Here is a 20,647-nt window from a genome sequence, read left to right on the forward strand (position 1 = left end):
AGTAGTGCAATACACTGTTCCTGTTGTTATACTAATTTAAAGTGGCCTTTCCTCTTGGCCATAAGTGTGCGTGTGTGCGGCATGAGTGTTAAAGTGGCTGCTAGTGTGTGAGCGTGCTCAGCGTGCGTGTCGTGTGTGTGCTTGTGTGTGCTTGTGTGTGGATAGTTCAGTTTCTGTGGCTCTCAATGTTCATTGTTCAAGGCTCTGATGGCCTGGGGGAAGAAGCTTAGCCTAAGCCTCTCCGTCCTAGTAGCTGGGGTTCGCAGGCGTCTGCCTGACCTCAGCAGCTGGAACAGGCTGTTATTGGGGTGGTGGGGGTCTTTCATTATTCTGCAGGCTCTGGATTTGCACCTCTTGTTGTATAGAACCTGCAGGGTAGGTAGCGCAATACCCGTGGTACGCTCGGCTGAGCGCACCACTTTCTGTAGGGCCTTCTTGTCCTGTGCCGTGCTGTTTCCATACCAGGCAGTGATGTTTCCGGTCAAGATGCTCTCTACAGCTCCTGAGTAGAAGGACTGGAGTATCTTCCCCGATACTCTGAACTTCCTTAACTGTCTCAGGTGGTAGAGGCGCTGCTTCGCTTTCTTTACTACTGTGTCTATGTGTGTTGACCATGTCAGATCCTCTGAGATGTGGACCCCCAGGTACTTGAAGCTGCTCACCCTGTCCACGGTAGCCCCGTTAATCATCAGTGGTGTGTGTGTCTCCTGCTGTCCTCTCCTATAATCCACGATCAGCTCCTTGGTTTTACCAATGTTCAGGAGCAGGCTGTTGTCCTGGCACCAACGTTCCAGTACCTCAACCTCCTCCCGGTAGGCCTTCTCGTCGTTGTCCGAGATCAGCCCCACCACCACCGTGTCGTCTGCGAACTTCACTATGGAGTTGGAGCTGAACTTGGCCACACAATCGTGTGTGTAGAGTGAGTACAGCAGGGGGCTTAGAATTTAATTTAATTCATTAATTTAATGATTATTAACTTAATGATAGCATGTACAATAATGCTGTATATACCAATATTATATATACTCCCACTGCATATACTGTATAGCCAGTGATGCCACTAACGCGTTACTAAGTAACGCGTTACTTTAATCTGATTACTTTTCCCCGAAAATAGTAATATAACGCGTTAATCTTTACAAGCCAGTAATCTGATTGCAGTTACTTGTCCAAGTGGCTGTGCGTTACTATTTCGTTACTATCTCATCATAATGCAGGCGGAATGCAGTATTTTCTTTAGTTTTCGACAGTCAAAAATACGTTTGAAGCTGTTTTCCTTGTATTGGGGAGTGACGTCACAGCACGCAACCTCACGGAGTTGTACCATGCTGGTGGGCGCGGCTGTTATTGTTATTATCAGGCTGACCTAAACATAGCGATCTAGCAGGGAGACGCTCATCTGGAATATACAGCACAGCATGACCAAACGGATAGAAAAAAACCCAAAGCCGAAGCATCGGCTTCTACAGGACTCGGAGGTGCACCAGCCAAACAGCAAAAGCTGGATTTCTTTACTGGATTTAAACTTTACTACCCACACAAGTGCTGATGCAGAAGACCCTCGCTCTGAAGGACCCCCTGCAGGACACGACTGCAGGCCTTCCAGATGCCATAGTGCAGGTATGTTCCACCTTTGAGTTAAACATCTTTTGCATTGCACTATTCATGAACATGGAACACCATACTGCAGTATGTAGGTTGTCAGTAGCACACAATAATAAATAATAATAATAATAATAATAATAATAATAATAATAATAATAATAATAATAATAATAATAATAATAATAATAATAATAATAATAATAATAATAATAATAATAATAATAATAATAATAATAGCATAGGAGGAGCAGTACCGTTTAATAGACTGTTTTTTAAGAGCATGAGCTTCAGATACTGGATAGACCTTCAAACATAAAGAACATTTTCTTGAAGTATAACACTCCAACCCATCAAGTGCTCCTGTGGAACGGCTTTTTAGTCTGGGAGGGTTGGTGCTCACGCCTAGAAGGAACAGACTTTCTGACAAGAGGTTTGAGAAGATTCTGTTACTGAGATATAATCACTGGTTTACTCACCCCTCTCCCCTGTTTCACTAGGAACATTAGAACCATATCTGAATAGGGCAGGCCTCAAAGGTAGGCTACATATCAGCCTACATGTGGTGTTATTGACCATTTATCTTTTGTGAAATCTATAGATCTATAGATAGGCCTACCTGCCCTATTAGTACATTTTACTCAAACTGAGTACATTTTACTAATTTTTTTTTGTCATTCTTATGTTGTGGCAGCAGCAGGGACGACGACTTCGTAACCTAGTTACTTTCAAAGTAACTAAGTTACTCTGATAATCAAGTAATCAGTAAAGTAACTAAGATTACTTTTTAAAGGAGTAATCAGTCATCAGTAATCAGATTACTTTTACAAGTAATCTGTGGCATCACTGACTATTATAATACAGTTAACCACTCTCTCCACCTATTCAAACAAGGCAAGAGCACAATACCATATTCACTTTACTGATGCACTGTAGACAAACATTAAATAACAGACCTTTCATTACAATACTATAATAACAGTAGCCACTGCCAGAATAGTGACACATGTATCACGTGTGGTGAGCATTGCGTTGTCTCAATCATTTTAACTATAAAATTAGCTCAAAGTATGAGCTCACTGACTGAAATTTCCAACAAAAAGCATCAATTGTCAAATAATATTGATCACATTAACTAGACTAGATGTTTTTGAGGAAATTAGAAAGGGAACAACAACGTAACCCTTGTGTCTGATCAGATTCTTATTTTTTTGATAACTTTGCAGTGATTATGTTTGTAGCCAATGTGGCAAAGGTGTGTAATCTTTGAATTATCTTGGAATTATTTTGACTCTCTCTTTCATAAATTGTTTATTCAACTTCAGCCCCAATCATAACCACCACATATTGTTTTTTGTAATGTCAGATTTAACAACTCCTTTTGGGAGTGTGCCATCTGCCATTCCATTCGCCGCCTCCACTGTCAATCAGTTGTATCGCCTGGTCCCGCCTCCACCAATCACAAGCGGCAGCACGGCTCCATTGTGTGTGTGTGTGTCCGCTTGAGGGAGAGAGAGTCAGATAGTTCTCCAACTCTGTCGCAGACAGTGAAATCCTGGTTGTTCCCCACCCACCTGGTTATCTAAAAACTATCGCGCCGCGCCGCCGCCACAACTAAAAACAATGGCCTGGCAAAAAAAAATATATATATATTATAATAAAAAAAAATATATATATATATATATATATTTTTTTTTATATACATTTTTTTTTTATCTGTGCAGGCCAGGCCACCGGGAGAACTCCCGGTGCTCCCAATGGCCAGTCCGGGCCTGACTGTACCCATTCTGCAATCTGTTAATAAAGTTTTCAATCAATCAATCAATCAATACTGCTACATCTATACATTTATGACATACCAGATTTGCAAATACATTACTGTTTGTGATAAAAAAAATAGTCCAGAAAAGAGAGTACATTTGACGTAAAAACTGTTGGAGGAGATTGGGTAGGAGGGGTGGGTGGGGGATAGACTTACACTGTACAAGCAAAACTGTACATTGGAATATTGACAAAACCATGGTCATTTACTGTACATTGGAGGGGGTTGATATAGCTATAAACCTGCATTCCTTCTAATATATCATTAATCAATTAAACTTATATTGAAATACACTATATAGCCTATACACCAACACTGAAATGACAGTGGATAAATAAATAAGAACTAAAGCTAATCGGTGGAAATAGACTGCATTAATATTCCATAACAAGTCTTGTGTGCGCCTACGAATGAACAGTATAGGTTTAATTATGGAATAATAAGCCATACTGCGTTCATTCATTACGCCCGCCGTAGGCTATATATATTATATTTCATTCATTCATTCATATACAGTACTGCGCGCGCGCGTGTGTGTGTGTGTGCGCACGCGCTGCGGCAGGTGTACCACGAGCTGTATATGATGCCAATACATTAATCAAATCTAGTTTTGATGGCTCGCAAGACTCGCAAAGCACTTCCGCCATTCCATTTTCACACAGCTGCGTCACTAGTTGCCTTATAAGGAGCTCTGGAGGCGTTGTTTTGTATGCAAATGACCTGAACGGGAACGCGCGTTTAGAGTTTAAGACAGAATGCCATTCTCCAAGCAGATATCAGATCATATCATTTGTGCGACCGTTTCAGCCACTTAAGACATATTACCAGCACGTTGGGGACTCAGAGTGAACTTGTCATTGATTCTGTCTCAGTGGTTCCAAGATAAGTCTTCCAGAATAATTATTTGAAAAATTTTCGGGAATGAGACCCATTATTATTATTATTTTTTATTATATTCGACTAAGAGGTTGGCCAGTCGACTACGGCTCCTTTCGACCGATTAGTCAACTAATCGACTAATAGGGGTCAGCCCTAATATGTGTGCAACAGACTGCTGCAGTCATTTTACCAGTCTGTAGTGGCCAGCATCCTCTTCTATGCTGTGGCATGCTGGGGAGGCTACATCAACTCAAGGGACACCAACAAGCTCAACAAGCTGGTGAGGAAGGCTAGCTCCGTGGTGGGAGTCGAGCTACCTAGACTTGAGGTGATGGCAGAGAGGGGGATGATAAGGAAGCTGGCTGCCATCATGGAGAACCCCTACCACCCCCTCTACGACAAGCTAGTCAAGATGAGAAGCTCGTTCAGCCACAGACTCATTCCCCCCCGACACTCAACTAACCGCCTCGGACAGTCCTTCATACCAGCGGCCATCAGGCTCCACAACAGTGATGCCTGAATTTCCCCAAGGGGATCAATAAAGGAATATCTTATCTTATCTTATCTTATCTTATATGTACATACATACCAACTATTCGCCTGTTTTATTCTCCACCCATCCATAGCAACACTATTATCACCGACATCCAAGAAGGGATGTCCCTTGAACGGCCCTTCTAAGGTTTCTCTCCTCCACTTCGCCTGTGGTGCTTTTTTCCTATTGATATAGGTTTTTCCTTACCTTCGCTGGGGTATGTCTGGGAGTGTTGCATTTATTACTTTAGATTTATTTTGGATTTCATGGTGGGTTTTTTGTTCTTGATTTATTGGGATGTTTCTTCTTGAATAGTTTAAAGAAGACTTGTCCGGCCCATGGGGACATTAACTTGTGATTTCGGGCTTTACAAATCAATTTGATTTGATTTAATATGCATTTATATGTCCAGTGATACAGGTATAAAGACACTATGGTCAGGCACTCTACTACTGGCCCCTGAGCAGCTAACACTGGAGCGGTTAAAGCTGAGGTGCCTTGCTCAAGGGCACAGCAAGCAGGCACGTGCACACATAGAGCCCGACGGGTACACAAACTAAAAACCGATATTGTCTGAATTACTAGAAGAAAGAAATGCACCACCTTTGGCTGATAGTAATTTATTAATTTCTTAGGATTTATTTTGGTCTAATAAATGTTTAAGGTTCTTAGATGGATCTCCTGCTGCCTCCTCCTCCTCCTCTTCGTCCTCCTCCTCCTCCTCCTCCTCCTACTCTTCCTCATCTTCCTCCTCCTCTTCCTCCTCCTCCTAATCCTCCTCCTGCTGCTGCTGCTCCTCCTCCTCCTCCTCCTCCTCCTCCTCCTCCTCCTCCTCCTCCTCCTCCTCCTCCTCCTCCACGGGGAGCAGCATACTGGCTCATGTTAGGCAGGCCATGCATTATGCAGCAGCTTAGGTCACTGCGCTGGATCTTCATGTCCTCGGCTACAGTCCACCTGTCGCTGCTCTGGTCGTAGCGCTCCACGTTGGAGATGGAGTTGAAGCCATTGGAGGAGCCTCCGACCACGAAGAGGAGGTCGTCCAGCACTGCAATGCCAAAGCTGCAGCGGGGGGTGAGCATGTCGGGCAGAGCGCTCCAGGAGTCAGTCAAGGGGCTGTAGGCCTCCGCGCTACGCAGGGCGTGTCCACGGTCATCCCCTCCCACCTGAGGACAGGACACATGAGAGGAATGTTTTAGTGTGTGGCTCAGGCAGGCAGACACTGTATTAATCCACTTAGGGAAATGAGGGCATCACAGAAGCATTGCAAGTCAAATGATACATATCTATAGAAATATCTAGTATAAAGCATTTTGTCTCCGTGTGCACCTACCGCATAGACCTGTCCTCCGTACGCAGCCACTCCCAGTCCTCTACGCCTGCTGCTCATGGGGGCGATCAGAGTCCACTGGTCAGTGTCTGGGCTGTAGCACTCAGCTGTGAACAGAGCCTCCCCCCACTTGCAGCCACCACAGATGTAAACCTGTAATAAGAAAGAATATTCTAATTTAGTTTATATATTCCATTTGATTTCATTCTACTTTAATTGTGTGTTAATGTTGATGCACCAAAGGACCCAGACACATCTTTTGTATGTGCAAGCTTACTTGGCAATAAAGACATTTATGATTTCTGATCTAACATTCCTTGTGTTCATCTAGCACCCTGTGTCCCTCAGTTCCACCCACCTTGCCCTGGAGGGCTGCTGCCCCGGCATGGTTCCTGTGCTCCAGCATGGGTGAGATCACTGTCCACTGGTCGGTTTCAGGCTCGTAGCGCTCGGCGGTGTTCAGGTCCACGTCTCCGTCCCACCCTCCCATGGCGTAGATACAGCCGCCCAACGCGACCACGCTGAGGGCACAGCGGCGTGAGTGCATGGGAGCCGCCTGCAGCCAGCTGCGAGTGACGGGGTTGAACCTGCGCACACTGCTGAGATGCTCCCCAAGGTCCCAGCCGCCGACGCAGTAGACCAGACTGTGGAGATAAGCGGTGCTGTGGCACCACCGGGGACTCTCCCCCTCAACGCTCACGTCCATCCATCCACCGGCTCGGATATCGTAAGCCTCCATGGTCGTGCTGCCACCCCAACCTCCGATGGCCAATAGGACCTCCTGGGGCAGGCGTGGGCGGGTCAGGGGGTTTGGGAGCCTGTCGGAGTCAGGGGGGTTCAGGACGCTGAGGATGAGGGGCCTGCAGTCGTGGCTGTCCCTCACCACTGGGTTGTTCTGGACGTTGCTCCTGAAGTAGTCAGGCCTCATCAAGCCCATGCGAACCTGGGAAGAGACAAGCAGACAGCGGGTACAACTTAGACATCGGTTGTAGACGGTTTCTGTTGCTAGGGAACAGTTTGGACCCAAATGTTTGACAACCACTGTACTAGGGAACCTAGTGTTGTTTTAATGTAATGCACAGTAATACAATTATTATAATTTTTTTTTTATAAATGTTTTTATTTTATTTTATTTTCATACATAAAACAGAACATAACAGTACAATAATAATAACAATGACAACAGCGACGACAACAATAATAACAGTAACATGAATCATAATGACCTTGGCAAGAGACAGACAAACAAGAAAAAGTTAAATAATAAAAATTAAATTAAAAATAAATGTGGCTCAGGCACTAGCAACCATGTTTGCGTATCCGTAATACAATTAGTTACCTTGGGCAGCAGCAAAGGGATGTGTGTTTTACGCTCCTCACGGGAGTGGTCGATCCAATGGAGGACGGCCTCGAACACCGTCTCCTCGCTCTTCACGTTCAGGTCATCCCTCTCGATGATGTCCACCAGTTGCTGCGGGGACAGCTCCACAAACTCCTGTGAGACGCGCAACATCTCCTCAAAGTGGCACACGATGAAGAGATGGGCGTTGCGCCTCAGGTCAGGGCAGCAGTAGATGTCCGTGAACCTCCAGATGCCGACACAGTTTTCCAGAGACAGCTGGCCTTCTAGGAAGTCAGAGCACGCTCCTACTATGCCAGTGACGCGAAGCTGGTCTCCAGCCACCAGAAGCTCTTCCACGTTCTCTGCTGTCACCAGCACAAAGCGTGTGTAGGAGTACTCTATGATGAGCTGCATCATACCCGGGGACACCCCAGGGATAGTGTAGACTGCTTTCTCTGAGTCGCTCCAGCGAGTGAAGAGGGCTCTGTGGGACGAAGAGTAGAGAGATATCTGATGAGTAAACAGTAAGCAACATTCTGTCCTGTGTAGTAATAGTAGTAATAGTAATAGTCGACTAATCGGTCGAAAGGAGCCGTAGTCGACTGCCAACCTCTTAGAAGCGTGGCTAACGCTAATGGCACGCATACCAGAGGCCAACTGCCTAAGAAAACAGGCACAGAGGCACTGAAAGAGGATTTCACCCATCTAATGAACACACTAGACTAGACAAATATCAAGATGTATCCATCAGTGGACCAATTGCATGCTTTTGCAGAGGACAACAAGCCTTCAGTCGACTCCTTCAGACATTAAGCACCCCCCACAGCCCAAATGGAATGATAAAAAGAATATATATATATTATAAAATTTTTTTTATTTTTTTTTGCCAATCGTAGTCGACTATCCAAATCCTTAGTCGGGGACAGCACTAGTAGTAATATATTTTCACTGTAGAAGTAGGGGAGAGTGGGGTAAGCAGTGCCAAGGGGCAAGAAGTGCCACCCCTGTTATCTATAAAACCATAGAAGAAGTTGGTCATGTGACAACATATTTTTGAAGAGGCATCCATTTCACTCAACCTGCAAAGAAGGGAGACACCTGGCTTGAGAGGTAAGCACATTTAAGTTCAAGTAAAATTTGTATGATCAAGGTTTTTTTATTGCTGTGTTTGAACAATTATAGACAACTTTGAAAACAGTTCACACATGTTTTAGTGCTTTAGTAAGCTACACCATGCGTCTATACAGTTAGCATGATGCTAGCTCAAAACAGCTGGGGGATGAATTTTTTTCAAAATGGTAGGCTTGGGGTGATTTGTGCCAAAGTGCCTGGGTTAAGTTGTGCCAGATGTTTTGTTTGTTAAGTTGCCCCAACTTATAATTATTAACTATATATATTACTTTATTGTATTTTATTGTTATTGTACATTGTATTCTTACATTTGATCACTAAAACTATGTGATATTCTTAATTTTAGACCAAAATCCATCATGCCACGCAGATATACAAACGGAAGACAGACAGGGTTTCAACTCCTCTTGAGAAGTTGGAAAGAGCAGTGAAAGAGGTGCAACAGGGGAAGACTATACGTCAGGTTGGAAAGGAGATGAAGCTTTTACTACTTTTGAGATTAAAATGATCTGTTTTACAATCAATGGCACAATTTACCCCAGTGTATTCTCTCTAATGTCACAACTTACCCCGCACCGGGGACAAGTTGTGCCACAAAACCACTTTTTTTTCTAAAGCTATATTTCTGAAACAGTTTATTTAAGATCCAAAGTGATTGTCCCCAGGGATGCACAACATCCTAAACTATGTGTACATATTTTAGTTGGGGGGCATTACTGTAATCCCCTTGCTTTAAAGGCACTGCTCACCCCACTCTCCCCTATAGGGTCTTAGCACAGTAGAAGTATAGTATCTTTTTACAGTAGAAGTACAGTATAGTATCTGTTTACAGTAGAAGTGCAGTATAGTATCTGTTTACAGTAGAAGTACAGTATAGTATCTGTTTACAGTAGAAGCACAGTATAGTATCGGTTTACAGTAGAAGTACAGTATCTGTGTACAGTAGAAGTACAGTATAGTATATGTTTACATTATAAGTACAGTATATCATCTGTTTACAGTAGAAGTACAGTATAGTATCTGTTTACAGTAGAATTACAGTATAGTATCTTTTTACAGTAGATGTACATCATAGTATATTTTTACAATAGACGTACAGTATAGTATCTGTTTACAGTAGAAGTACAGTATAGTATATGTTTACAGTATAAGTACAGTATAGTATCGGTTTACAGTAGAAGTACAGTATCTGTTTACAGTAGAATTACAGTATATTATCTTTTTAAGTATAGTATAGTATCTGTTTACAGTAGAAGTACAGTATATTATCTGTTTACAGTAGAAGTACAGTATAGTATCTTTTTACAGTAGAAGTACAGTATAGTATCTTTTTACAGTAGACATACAGTATAATATCTGTTTACAGTAGAAGTACAGTATAGTATCTGTTTACAGAAAGTACAGTATGGTATCTGTTTACTAACCAAGCTAACCTGAACCAAGCTAAACTTACCTGAAATAGTCACTGCAGTCACACAGGAGGGCCTTGTGGGCATTAAACTCAGTGCTGTTGACTTTAATAACCACATCACAGAACCTTCCCTCCAGACGCAGGTTATTAAGGATTGTACAGGACATTGTTTCCTTTTCCATGTGGGGATTTTAAATTGTATCTACAGAATATATTCAGGCTTACAGACAAGTAGCCGGAAACAACAAGTGATATCTTCACTTGTCTTCTGAGATCTGATCTTCTTCTTCTTCTTCTTCTTATTTGAATTTCCGGCAGTGTAGACGCATCGTGGCGTATTACTGCCCTCCACAATTCTTGCTTCGTCCACCCTTGAGAAAGTTTACACTCCTCTTCTTCTTCTTCTTCTCATCTTCAAAACACATTTCTATTGTCTCTGTCTCCTTCTTCTCTGCTCCTCTTGTCATACAATCACAATACAAACATCATCTAATTGTTGAATATATACTGTACACAAATGTTCTAGAATGTTCTATTATGACATCATACTGTGACATCACAAATGTTCTAGAATGTTCTATTATGACATCATACTGTGACATCACAAATGTCCTAGATTGTACTATTATGACATCATACTGTGACATCACAAATGTTCTAGAATGGTCTATTATGACATCATACTGTGACATCACAAATGTTCTAGAATGTTCTATTATGACATCATACTGTGACATCACAAATGTCCTAGATTGTACTATTATGACATCATACTGTGACATCACAAATGTTCTAGAATGTTTGATTATGACATCATACTGTGACATCACAAATGTTCTAGAATGTTTGATTATGACATCATACTGTGACATCACAAATGTTCTAGAATGTTTGATTATGACATCGTACTGTGACATCACAAATGTTCTAGAATGTTTGATTATGACATCATACTGTGACATCACAAATGTTCTAGAGTGTTTGGTTATGACATCATACTGTGACATCACAAATGTTCTAGAATGTTCATACTGTGACATCACAAATGTTCTAGAATGTGCTATTATGACATCATACTGTGACATCACAAATGTTCTAGAATGTCCTATTATGACATCATACTGTGACATCACAAATGGTCTAGAATGTTTGATTATGACATCATACTGTGGCCCCGTCCACACGAACGCTGGGTTTAATGTAACCGTGATTGTATGTGCGCAGTTGCACTGTTCGGCCACACACAACCGGGGATTTGCTACACTGCAACCGCGGTCTTTTGAAACCGGTGGCCAGGGTGGAGTTGTGCGGTTTTGCAGTTGCGTGTGGGCATAGCAACCGAGGTTATTCCCAGTGTTTACAGCAGAGCTGTCGCAATTATTCCCCATGTTCACGGCAGACCGCGGGGTAGAGAGATTAGAGCAGAGCCAACTACACCAGTGTTTACAGCAGAGCTGTCCCAAGTAGCGTTATATGAAAATGATTGTAACAAACTTTTGTTCAAAACGTATCGTCTGTGTTGAAGAGTGTTGTGATCGACTGATGTCTGTTGACGCTCAGAGTAAACATGTAGCTGCAGCTAAACTAAACTCATGTGTTGTCAAGTTATTGTTATAACTTATAAGGAACCCAGTCCAGACTGCATCCCCTTAACAATTGTTTGTATTGAGCCGTATTGTATTGTACCCATTCTGCAATCTGTTAAATAACGTTTACATCCATTTCATATCGGTAACGTTACTTCTTCTTCTTCAGTTAATTAATGGCAGATCGCGACCGAACAGGAAGTTTAGTGAGCGTTCAGTCTTTTCTGATTGGTTGAAATGGCCTTCATGTCTGAACAACATCGCCGCCTACTGCTTTGGCATTGTATTACATTGTACTAAATGTATCGGTTGCTGGGTTCCAGCTCTGCCCGTGAGTACGCAGTTATACACGGTTGTCCACCTGTGTTCACCGTGTGGACGGAGTTTTATTTTTTCAAACTTCGGTCATATTAAATCCAAACTCTCGTGTGGACAGGGCCTGTGACATCCAGTTATTATTAAAGGCCAACTTGCAGGTTAAACCCTACTCTTCAATTATGGGTAGTTTACATCATTGGTATCTAATTTCATTATTTATTTTTGTCCATTTGACGCCGGAAATGCCACTCAGAAAGGGTTAAAAAGGTCCACGCACGAATAACATGTATGGAGTAAATCTAAAAGCTTATCAGACGCTAGCAGGGCCGTGACGTCACTCCAGGTAACTTTCCCTACTTCTGATCCACTACAATGGAGTTTGACGAGTGCAGAAAGCTATTTCCTTGATCCAAATGGACGCCTTACAAGACGCAAATGGGTTTAATCGTCGGAGACTTTGATGGACCAGCTACAACTGGTTGAAACAAGGTAGTTATAAGGTTTTTAATGTCGTAAAATTTACCACTAGGCAGCCTGTTGTTCAGTACAGCAGCGCTACTGGTCTGTGGGCTGTCACCTGATCCCCGTCCGGGTCATAGTACCAAGCTGGCTATATGGCTCTGGCTATCATTATGTCTACTGTCGTGCATGTAAAAGAGTTTTGGGAACGAGTAAAATGTGCAGGTCCTCTTCTCAGACATGTGGGGCAAAGCACTGCACACGCATCATGCCGGCTAGCAAGCTACACGTTGATGTTGATACGATAGTAGCCCCCTCGGATAGCACTCGGTGCATCACAGTCACGAAACGGGCTACCACGATAGCTATTAGCTAACTAACGTTACAAGCTCAAACACCTTATAACTACTACTATTGTCGTGTCCATAAGTTCCCTGGCAGAATACTTGTGAGGACAAAGGTATACAAAGAGGAGAGAACCATTTTAAATCGGGCCATGTTAGGAGTTTCGAGAATGCTGGCTACCAAGCTAAGCTACGTTAGCTAAATTAGCTACTAACGTTATATACACACAATATGTACAACGACACAATGATTTACATTATTACAAATATGGTAACGTGGTTGTGGCTTTTACAAATAGTGGTTAGCTTTAGAGATGAATGGCTATGATCACGGAGCAATAGTGTTAGGTGAAACAGAGACTAGCTCCTCGGCTAGTAGTAACAAGAAGGCTCCTTGCTTCCTGCCACTACCTGCCTGTGACTCTCAGAGCCCCTGCTGCCCTGTACCTGGTGTGACGTCATCATTAAGATGACACACGCACGTTATGAACCATGGATTAAAATATGCATGTGCGTGGAGGTTGTGGTTTGGTCGACAAAATGTTTGATAAAAATGCTAAAACTGGGTCAATTTCGAAAAAAAAATTCCCCCTCTTCATGAAAGTCAGCATTGGCCTAGTCACATTGTTTATTGAACAAAAATACAACCTGCAAGTTGGCCTTTAACGGCGTTACTAACGGCGTTCGTTTTTTCAGTAACGAGTAATCTCGTATTTAATGTTGCCCAGTTGTGGCCTGTTGAGGGGTAATACATATCAAAAGTTCCAAAACATCTATTGTGTTTGTATTTGTATGATCCACTATATAAACATATTCATTATAATATCTACATACATGGCATTTGATTGGAGGCTAGTCTCACTTTGTCCCACAGCAACATTAAAATAGTTTAGATTTGTGTATGTTGTTTATGTAAAACATTTACTTGAAAGTAACGCAATAGTTACTTTCTGAAGTAACTAGTTACTTTTTATAATTTGTAACTGAGTAAGTAATTTAGTTACTTTTTGGAAGAAGTAACTAGTAACTGTAACTAGTTACTTTTTAAAAGTAACTTGCCCAACACTGGTGACATCACAACGGAACATGTTTGAGTTCCATTTGAATAATTTAAATAATATGTTGACATTAAAAAAGAACAAATAAAATGATAAAAAAGACTACATAAAACAATGATACAAATTATAATAAAATATTTAAGTAAAATGTATAGAAATAAAGAAAAATAAGACAATGAAATAAAGATAATAATTCATTTAAAAGCTATTTTAAAAAGGTACGTTTTGAGCAGTGCCAACCGAGTCTGCTGTCCTAACAGACTTGGGGTCTGTAGGGTAAGCACTTATTCCCTCCGCCCTGAACATTTATGGAGATGTATGGGCCCCCAAAAATAGCACAGGCCCAGTGCCCTTTTCAGCCTTTGAGCACCTGCCCCTCTAAAGTCCTGTGCACGTCCCTGCAGTACGGCTCAATACACACAATTGTTACGGGGATGCAGACCAGAGAAAGACTTTCGTCTTGTTTACATCAGGGTCCCCCATTTTCAGAATGGTCTGTTTTATTGAAATCGTCACAGCAGTATAGTTTGTTTATACTGTGTGTGTGTGTGTGTGTACTGGAATGAGTGCATGTGGGATTGATGTGGTGAATGAATGAATGAATGAAAACTTTATTTAACAGATTGCAGAATGGGTACAATACAGTACGGCTCAATACATACAATTGTTAAGGGGATGCAGACCTGAGAAAGATGTTTGTCTTGTTTCCATCAGGGTCCCCCATTTTCAATTTTTACTTTATTTTTTAGTGTTTATTGCTTTTCTGGTCAAGCATGACCGACAGAAACAGGCTGAAATGGGATGTAGAGCAGGGGAAGACATTCTGAGAAATGACGGCGGGTCCGGGAATCGAACTCGTGTCCCCCAGATCCGTGACGAGCACGGTTTTCCTCGACGCAGAAATAGCGCCGAGATATGCGGTGAGCTACGGGAGCTCCCCTGATTTGCCTTCTTGACTAAGCTATTGTTGTGATGTGTGTAAGTGAGGTGTGTGTCAAGAGTTACTCGAAGGTATAAATTACTACCTGTTGTCTTTAACTGTAGTGTCTGTCTGCTGTCTTCATAACCACACTGTGTCTGTACTTCTTTATTACAATTTTTTTTATCTCCCGTCCTCCCCAATTTTTTAACTCACCTCACCAGCCACTACTGACACACACATTGGGGGATGTTTTATAAATATAATATAATAATTTGTGCTTCACCTAAAAATTTGGTCAGCAGCCTCCACTGATCCCTTACCTACTGTTACCCTGCTGGCCAGTATGACTTACTACCATAATGTCTTTATACCTGTATCACTCTACATATTAATACTATATCTATATATGTACATATCCCTTACCTACTCTTACTAGTTACCCTGCTGGCCAGTATGACTTACTACCATAGTGTCTTTATACCTGTATCACTGTACATATGTACATGTGTACATACAACTATGTACATACATCTGATTATTAGCACTATTGCTCAGTGGTACAAATTTATATATTTTATACCCACTGAAATCACCTGTACATTGTATATTACTGTTGCACTTTACTGTTATATTTGCACTCTGGTTGGATGACAAACCATATTTTGGTTGTATTGTACTTGTGCTGCATGATGACAATACAATTAAAGGTAAAGGTAAAGACAACTTTGAACTGTTGAACAGTAATCCAGAAGTATTTTATTGCACTGTAAAAAAAAATATATATATTTTATCTATTCTATTCTACTATTTTATTGCACTGCACTATTTTACTCTGTCTATTTTGTCTTACTTTTTATTATTGTCTATTTAAAACTGAATCAACCCATAAACGAGGTGGCCTGTTGGGTCTATGCTTTTACCAACGCGTTCGTGTTTCCGGGTTCCCGTTTTGCGATCTGATTGGCCAGGTCATGTGACATGTGCGCCAATCGTGGGACGGCAAGTTCTGCGCCTATTTCCGGGTCTAACAGCCTGCAAACTACCTAACGCCTAGTTTATCACTGGTTAAGCTTAGGCGACTCTTTCGCAGTTGGTTAAGGTTAGAGTTTGGAATCAGGGCTGGTGTTCTATCGCCCTGCTCTAAGACAAACTCTAACCGTAACCAACTTCGAAAGAGCGCCTAAGCTTAACCGGTGTAGAAACTTGCGGTCCCACGATTGGGCGTACATGTCACATGACCTGGCCAATCACAGACGCGGAAACACGAACGCGTTGGTAAAAGCAATCAGGCGGCCTGGCGTGATGACGTTAGATCCTAATGTGAAAATGAAAGTGATTTTATATGTCTGCACTTTATGTGCTCATTTTATGCCCTTTTTTCTGTTGCTGCAGTTTCTGTATGAAAGGTGCTATACAAATAAAGTGTATTATTATTATTATTATTATTATTATTATTATTATTATTATTATTACAATTGAATTAAATCGAATCGAATCTAATTATGTAGACTGCCAGCATGTTGCACAAATAGATGAATTGAAAATGGGGGACCCTGATGTAAACAAGACGAAAGTCTTTCTCTGGTCTGCATCCCCTTAACAATTGTCTGTATTGAGCCGTACTGTACTGTACCCATTCTGCAATCTGTTAATAAAGTTTTCAATCAATCAATCCCTGTGGGCGGAACACATTATCACGCACCGGTTTAGGGGGCTGCATTTCCACGTCACACACAACACACGGTTCCAGCAGCACAACTCAGGGAGGCTGTGGAGGATGTCAACAACAATATAATAATAATAATAATAATAATATAGCGGAAACATCAGAAGGTGAGTGTTTTATTGTGAACTTTGGTTCTAAAAACGTGTAACGTTAGTTCGTTTTAAAATCGCCGGTGAGTGAGCCCACCGAGCGTTTGGTATGGTCTCTCTCTCTCTCTCGCTCTCTCTCTCTCTCTCTCTCTCTCTCGCTCGCTCTCTCTCGCTCTCTCTCTCTCTCTCTCTCTCTCTCTCTCTCTCTCTCTCTCTCTCTCTCTCTCTCTCTCTCTCTCTCTCTCTCTCTCTCTCTCTCTCTCTGTTTCTCTCGCTCTGCATAACCTCTCTCTCTCTCTCTCTCTCTCTCTCTCTGTCTCTCTCTCTCCTGCCCTGCATAGCCTCCTCTCTCCCTCTCCTCACCTCTCTCCCCCCTCATAGGGTAAGAATAAAGATATATATATAGTTCCATAATGAAATCACTCAGTGTAGCACAACAATTTTCTTTGTGCATTTAATAACAATACAATGGTTTGGCCTCAATTCAACGATGAATTGAAAATGGGGGACCCTGATGTAAACGAGACGAAAGTCTTTCTCTGGTCTGCATCCCCTTAACAATTGAATTGTGTGTATTGAGCCGTACTGTATTGTACCCATTCTGCAATCTGTTAATAAAGTTTTCATTCATTCATTCATTCATAGGTCTCCACTGGACAACACATTTCGCACTAAAGTCATGACCAGCGTCGCCGCCAGCGTGTTCTGCCGGGTGGAGCGGGTGTGCCGCCACATGCCCGTGGTGCTCAACACCCTGCTGGTCTTCTCCATCACGGGGGAGGTGAGCTACCTGGTGCTGGTCGAGGCGCCCCTGGAGGCGCACGGCGGCGACCAGAGGACGGCGGCCTGGTCCGCCTGGTGGAAGGCCGTGCACCTGCTGTGTCAGTACTTCATGCTGGGCAACATCTGCTGGAACGCCTCGCTCTTCGTGAGGACCGACCCCAGCATCAAGGGGGTGTTCCTGGGAGGAGGAGACGGCATGGTGGGCCAGGGGTGGAGGTGAATACACTCTGTGTGCAGAGCGGAGCCCTTCTTCGTTTGTTTTAGGATAGTTGATCGTTAGATTCGATTATAATGTATTGATTGATTGATTGAATTTTTATTAACAGATTGCAGAATGGGTACAATACAGTACGGCTCAATGCATACAATTGTTAAGGGGATGCAGACCAGAGAAAGACTTTCGTCTTGTTTACATCAGGGTCCCCCATTTTCAATTCATCATAACATTTATGACATACAGTGCTGTTACATCTAGACATTTATGACATGCAGTAGTGTTACATCTAGACATTTATGACATACAGTACTGTTACATCTAGACAGTTATGACATACAGTACTGTTACATCTAGACATTTATGACATGCAGTACTGTTACATCTAGACATTTATGACACATACAGTACTGTTACATCTAGACATTTATGACATACAGTACTGTTACATCTAGACATTTATGACATACAGTACTGTTACATCTAGACATTTATGACATGCAGTACTGTTACATCTAGACATTTATGACATACAGTACTGTTACATCTAGACATTTATGACACATACAGTACTGTTACATCTAGACATTTATGACATGCAGTACTGTTACATCTAGACATTTATGACATACAGTACTGTTACATCTAGACATTTATGACATGCAGTACTGTTACATCTAGACATTTATGACACATACAGTACTGTTACATCTAGACATTTATGACATACAAGATATACAAATATACAGTACTGTTACATCTAGACATTTATGACATACAGTACTGTTACATCTAGACATTTATGACATGCAGTACTGTTACATCTAGACATTTATGACACATACAGTACTGTTACATCTAGACATTTATGACATGCAGTACTGTTACATCTAGACATTTATGACATGCAGTACTGTTACATCTAGACATTTATGACATACAGTGCTGTTACATCTAGACATTTATGACATACAGTACTGTTACATCTAGACATTTATGACATGCAGTACTGTTACATCTAGACATTTATGACATACAGTACTGTTACATCTAGACATTTATGACATACAGTACTGTTACATCTAGACATTTATGACATGCAGTACTGTTACATCTAGACATTTATGACACATACAGTACTGTTACATCTAGACATTTATGACACATACAGTACTGTTACATCTATACATTTATGACATACAAGATATACAAATATACAGTACTGTTTATTTACAGACAGTGTTTCTAAAAGAGAATATATACATTTGAGGGGGAAGAAACTGTACATTTGGGGGGGGGGGGTTGGACATTTACAGGGGCCAGTTTCGAATTGCAGCCTCTCGTAGGTGCTCTTTTAGAGCGGTTTTGAAGGTGGGTAGGGAATGGGATTCACATTATTTTATGGCCGTATTGTCGTCATACAGCACACGTACAGTACAACGAAAAGAGGTTTGGCAGAGTGCCACACGTTGACATACATTTTACATTTATATTTAGCTGATGCTCTTATCCAAAGTGACTTTGTCTCTCAGTCAGCACTGGAAGGAAGTCACCTAGTTGGAAGGAGAAGTTACTACGACACCAAACTACTTTGAGAGGAAACACAGGCCTGTCTACACCTGTGATGATTTAACCCTGTGATGTCTGTAGGTACTGCTACACCTGTGATGATTTAACCCTGTGATGTCTGTAGGTACTGCTACACCTGTGATGATTTAACCCTGTGATGTCTGTAGGTACTGCTACACCTGTGATGATTTAACCCTGTGATGTCTGTAGGTACTGCTACACCTGTGATGATTTAACCTGTGATGTCTGTAGGTACTGCTACACCTGTGATGATTTAACCCTGTGATGTCTGTAGGTACTGCTACACCTGTGATGATTTAACCCTGTGATGTCTGTAGGTACTGCTACACCTGTGATGATTTAACCCTGTGATGTCTGTAGGTACTGCTACACCTGTGATGATTTAACCCTGTGATGTCTGTAGGTACTGCTACACCTGTGATGATTTAACCCTGTGATGTCTATAGGTACAGTACTGCTACACCTGTGATGATTAACCCCGTGATGTCTGTAGGTACTGCTACACCGTGATGATTTACCCCGTGATGTCTGTAGGTACTGCTACACCTGTGATGATTTAACCCCGTGATGTCTGTAGGTACTGCTACACCTGTGATGATTTAACCCTGTGATGTCTGTAGGTACTGCTACACCTGTGATGATTTAACCCTGTGATGTCTGTAGGTACTGCTACACCTGTGATGATTTAACCCCGTGATGTCTGTAGGTACTGCTACACCTGTGAGAGCCACACCCCCCGCGCTGCTCCCACTGCTACGACTGCAAGGTGTGCGTGCTGCGCCGCGACCACCACTGCGTGTTCTTCGGCCAGTGCGTCGGCTTCCGCAACTACCGCTACTTCGTCAGCTGCCTGCTGTTCATGTGGGCGGGGCTTCTGTACGCCGTGGTGATGAACGCCGAGGTGTTCCTCGTGGTCCTGAAGGAGGGCGTGACCCTGCAGCGTCATGCTGCTGCTGGTGCCCTGGATCATGCTGGTCTCAGGTGGGTGGGGCCGGGCGATCAATCGATTGTATCGATTAATTCGAATGAATGATTTAGTATGATAAAAAAAAATGAAAAATATATATTCTTCTTTAAATTAAAAAAAAATAATTTAAGAGTCACCTTTTATTTTACAAAAAGTGATATTCCTCCCCTCTCCTCCTCCCTCCCTCTACCTTCCTCTCCCTCCCTCTCTCTACCTCCTCTCCTCCTCTCCCTCCCTCTCTCTCTCTCTCCTCCTCCTCTCCCTCCCTCTCTCTACCTCCTCTCCCTCCCTCTCTCTACCTCCTCTCCCTCCCTCTCTCTACCTCCTCTCCCCCTCCCTCTCTCCCCTCCCTCTCTCTACCTCTCTCCCCCTCCCTCTCTCCTCCTCTCCCTCCCTCTCTCTCTACCTCCTCTCCCTTCCTCTCCCTCCCTCTCTCTACCTCCTCTCCCCCTCCCTCTCTCCTCCTCTCCCTCCCTCTCTCTACCTCCCTCTCCCTTCCTCTCCCTCCTCCTCTCCTCTCCTCATCCTCCCCCTCCACCTCC

At 42.5% G+C, this 20,647-nt stretch overlaps 1 protein-coding gene across 1 annotated transcript in view; it reads left to right on the forward strand.

The window, feature by feature from the left end:
- Window positions 1-16,467: 16,467 nt before the first annotated feature.
- The window catches only part of zdhhc24 (zDHHC palmitoyltransferase 24), a gene marked incomplete at its 3' end in the record, with an annotated part of 58,496 nt that continues 54,316 nt past the window's right edge, over window positions 16,468-20,647 (forward strand). Inside the window, 5 exon segments of the mRNA XM_084331346.1 lie at window positions 16,468-16,569; window positions 17,197-17,550; window positions 19,845-19,867; window positions 19,870-20,074; window positions 20,076-20,119. Of these exon segments, the coding sequence (XP_084187472.1) occupies window positions 17,231-17,550; window positions 19,845-19,867; window positions 19,870-20,074; window positions 20,076-20,119 (592 nt within the window). The 5' untranslated portion in view covers window positions 16,468-16,569; window positions 17,197-17,230.

Source organism: Notolepis coatsorum (genome assembly GCF_963971535.1).
Source record: "Notolepis coatsorum genome assembly, chromosome: 16".
Taxonomy (NCBI): Eukaryota; Metazoa; Chordata; class Actinopteri; order Aulopiformes; family Paralepididae; genus Notolepis; species Notolepis coatsorum.